This window comes from Crocuta crocuta, unplaced genomic scaffold (assembly GCF_008692635.1).
Source record: "Crocuta crocuta isolate KB4526 unplaced genomic scaffold, BGI_CrCroc_1.0 scaffold327, whole genome shotgun sequence".
In the NCBI taxonomy this organism is placed as follows: domain Eukaryota; kingdom Metazoa; phylum Chordata; class Mammalia; order Carnivora; family Hyaenidae; genus Crocuta; species Crocuta crocuta.
The window spans coordinates 1,062,492-1,066,215 of NW_027529176.1; the positions used below are offsets into that span (position 1 = coordinate 1,062,492).

Here is a 3,724-nt window from a genome sequence, read left to right on the forward strand (position 1 = left end):
TTAGCGTGGGTCGTCCCCGCACTGGCCATAGGCCACCCGCCGTGGAAATGTGGATGGTCCGCGTTGAGACATGCTGTGAGTTTATACGTTAAAACCTGCGTCGGGTCTGAAGATTTAGCAGACACAGAAAGAGAAAGTAACGTACTTTGATAACTTTTAATGCTGTTTGAAACCAACATTTCGCATGATAGCATTTTCTTTATATCGTGCTAAGTAAAATATATTCCAATTAGCTGCATTGTCATGTTACATTCAACTTTTTTCAAATAATTCAACTTTTCCCTTTACGTGTTTAATGTGACTGCTGGAAGGTGCAGAGCTCCTTGTGTGGCTTCAGTGGTGTTTCTCCTGGACAGGGCTCGCTTAGAGCCGGGGTCTCCCACCAACCCCTGGTCTCCTGCCTGGGTCCAGTCGCTTGACCTTTGAGCCTCCTGTTTCCTGTTTGTACGCCGGCTGTGCCCCGGCGGCCCGCGGCCGATTTTCACAGCCTCGCAGCACCATGGGCGTTCGGGGTGGGATAATTCTCCATCCTTCACATTGTAGGGTGTTTGGCCGCGTCCCTGGCCTCTCCCCACTAGATGTCAGTAGCATCCCCCGTGAGACAGCCAGAACTGTCCCCCGAAGTTGCTGCATGTCCCCTGGGGTTGGGGAGGTGCAGAGACTTCCCTGACGAGGCACTGGTTTGCAGCAAGGCGTGGTGGCAGTGCTGTCCCAACTTCCTCCCCGGAGTTTAGAAACCTTTATGTGTAGATTACAGGCTGGCTTTCTGCCTTCAGCCACAGTCAAGGCTGTGTCAGAATCATCAGAAAATACTTTCCTCCAAAAGTCTCAAGTGTTTTACCTGTAAAACCTGCCAGCATCTCCTTCCTCCCAGGGTGGCACAGATTCTGCGTTGAGCACGGGACTGGTGGGAATGCTTGTCACCGTCCGGACTGATGGGTTGTGTGTCCCGGTGGGGTGCGCTTCTGCCCTGTTAGGCCTTACAGAGATGTCGCCTCCTCAGCCCCGTGCCCGACAAGTGCAGACGATGTCCGCCAGATGGGCACCTAGCCTCTGCTTGGATGTCCAGCACCGGTACACCCCCCACATCCAAGGAAGCTTGGCACTGTTGGGCCTCCCTACCCACCGTGCCCCCCTCTTCCCCGGCCTTCCTGTCCATGGAAGCCTAGGCCCCTGCGGTCCGTGTCCTTGTCAGACTAGGCAGCTCCTGGGCCCGGTGTCTAGCGGGGCCTGCGGACGCAGCAGCAGGCGGGTGGTGGAGACTGACTGACTGACCCCCAGAATGGTCGGGGTCGACTAGTCCTGGCTGAATGGAGCGCCCCTGCCACGCACTTCGGTTCTTACAGGGTCTCAGACAGCCAGTGGGCAGGATGGCGCAGGCACAGCTGAGCATGAGAGGCCCCCCGGTGGGGGGCAGGCCAGGTTGGCTCCTCTGCCTCCCGTCCACCCCACCTCCTCACGGGCCCTTCTGCTTTTTGCCTCTCTCTCCAGGAAAGGTCGAAGCTCAGCACGTGCTGGCCAGCGCACCAAGTGACAGGAACCTTTGCCATTTCCAGGTGAGCTGGTCCCCAGCTCTTCTGACTTGAGGCTATCCTGGGGGGGTGGCGGCAGAGCTCATGGGGGCTCTTGGCTCCCGGTCCTCTGAGACACTTCTTGGGGGCAGGGACATGCTGCTTATGTAGCTGAACTTTTGAGACTATCTGGGCTGGGGAAGAGGAGGTCAAGAACGAGAAGTAAGGTCAAGGTTGTGGAGGGCAAGGACGGAGTAGAGGGGGGTGTGCATGTGCACGCGTGTACCTGTGTTGGGGTGGGCAGAGATGGTCGTGAGCACCCACTGGGTCAGAGGGCGTGAGGAGTGCTGGCATCAGCGAGGCCCGTGAGGTGCAGGTTGGGTCCTGAGCAAGAACGGGTGGTCTGGGTGAGCCTTGGGCATCGGGAGTGGGGTGCTGCAGGCATCTGCAATGGGAGAGTCCACGGGGACCCCTGGGGATGTAAAGCGGCGCCCAGCAGGAAGGACCACGGTCTGGGAGGCTGCCCCGCTTCACCCCAGCCATGATCCCGCTGTCCTCACTGCAGGCTCTGGGCTGCCAGATCACTCACTCCAACCAGGAGGTTGTGCGGAACTGCCAGCTGGTCTTCTTTGCCACCAAGCCCCGTGTCCTGCCCGCTGTCCTGGCAGAGGTGGCCCCTGTGGTAACCCCTGAGCACATCTTGGTGTCTGTGGCTGCTGGGGTCTCTCTGAGTGCCCTGGAGGAGGTGAGGGGGGTGGTAAACAGGACCAGAGCCATTCTGCTGGCCAGGCTCTGCTCCCCACCCCTTGCCGTCTGGGACTGGTGCCAGCCTGACTCCAGCCCTTTAGAAAGGCGGGGTGCGTGAGACAGGAGACACGCGGCCTCCCAAACAGCCCGAACAGGGGCCGGGGGGCCCGGGGGCTGAGGGTCTTGGGGTTCAGGCACTGCTCCCCGGACCCGGCGGGGGAGTCCACCGCTGGCAGAGGCGCGGGCCTGCCTGGCAGGGCCGATCGCACGTGTTCCCTGACCCCCGCTTCTCTCTGGCCAGCTGCTGCCCCCGGCCACGCGGTTGCTGCGGATCTCCCCCAACCTGCCCTGCGTGGTTCAGGAGGGCGCTATGGTGATGGCCCGGGGCCGCCACGCTGGAGGCAGCGACGCCCAGCTCGTGCACACCCTGTTGGAGGCCTGCGGGCAGTGCGAGGAGGTGCCCGAGGCCCACGTGGACATCCACACCGGCCTCAGTGGCAGCGGCGTGGCCTTCGTGAGTGTTGTCTCCTCCCCTGTGCCCCAGGCCAGCCCTTGACAGGGCAGAGCCTTTTCTAGTCCCTGCAGTGACCCCTGCCTTTGGGATCAGATGGCTTGGCTCCGAGCTGCCGGTACCTCTGGTCTCCCCCGCCTCTGAGGCGCAGGAGTGCTCCCGTCAGATCCCTGGGCTCAGGCCTCAGACCTCGTTCCCGCTCTGGTGGCCAGTGCTTTGGGCCTTGTTCCTGAAGGTTCCAAGCTTTCTCTAGACTGGGTGCTTCATCCAGGAGATGCCAACTTTGAAACCCGTTGCTACAGGTGTGTACCTTCTCCGAGGCCCTGGCCGAAGGTGCCATCAAGATGGGCATGCCCAGCGGCCTGGCCCACCGCATTGCTGCCCAGACCCTGCTGGTGAGTGAGGGCAGCCCCCGGCTCCATGTGAAAGGGCCGGGCCGGTGTGTCTGCCGAGCAGCGGGAAGGGAGACAGCAGGCCTGGGGACCTGAGTCAGGGCCAGGGGGGCGGGGCAGGGTGAGGGCAGGCTACACAGTGGGACTGAGCTGGAGGAGGGGCTGCCCGCCTCCCTCGAGTCACTGCCGTCTCCCGTCTCCCCAGGGCACAGCCAAGTTGCTGCTGCAGAAGGGGCAGCACCCGGCCCAGCTGCGGACAGATGTGTGCACGCCGGGCGGCACCACCATCTACGGGCTCCACGCCCTGGAGCAGGGTGGACTGCGGGCAGCCACCATGAGCGCCGTGGAGGCCGCCACCTGCCGGGCCAGGGAGTTCAGCGGGAAGTAGGGAAGGGGCCCTGGACGTGGCTGTCCCCAGGCCCTCCTTCCCTGCCCCTTCCCGGGCACTGCAGCCCTCCCTCCCAGCAGGAGCCTCCTGGGCTGCCCCTGTCTCCACATGAGGAAACGAGAACAGGACTGGAGGGGTTCGCAGGCGGAGGATCCCCCCATCTGTAGGAACCCCC

General features: G+C 62.4%; 1 protein-coding gene across 2 annotated transcripts in view; it reads left to right on the top strand.

The window, feature by feature from the left end:
• The window catches only part of PYCR3 (pyrroline-5-carboxylate reductase 3), a 3,932-nt gene extending 214 nt beyond the window's left edge, over positions 1 to 3,718 (top strand). The window contains exons 1-6 of one of the 2 annotated variants that reach the window (XM_077758244.1): positions 1,047 to 1,074; positions 1,492 to 1,556; positions 2,077 to 2,256; positions 2,560 to 2,772; positions 3,072 to 3,164; positions 3,367 to 3,718. In XM_077758244.1, coding sequence (XP_077614370.1) covers positions 1,062 to 1,074; positions 1,492 to 1,556; positions 2,077 to 2,256; positions 2,560 to 2,772; positions 3,072 to 3,164; positions 3,367 to 3,549 — 747 coding nt within the window. In that variant the 5' untranslated portion in view covers positions 1,047 to 1,061 and the 3' untranslated portion in view covers positions 3,550 to 3,718. Of the gene's footprint in view, positions 1 to 1,046; positions 1,075 to 1,491; positions 1,557 to 2,076; positions 2,257 to 2,559; positions 2,773 to 3,071; positions 3,165 to 3,366 lie in introns of those variants that run through there. The other variant, XM_077758243.1, reaches the window with a different exon arrangement.
• The last annotated feature ends 6 nt before the right edge of the window (positions 3,719 to 3,724 follow it).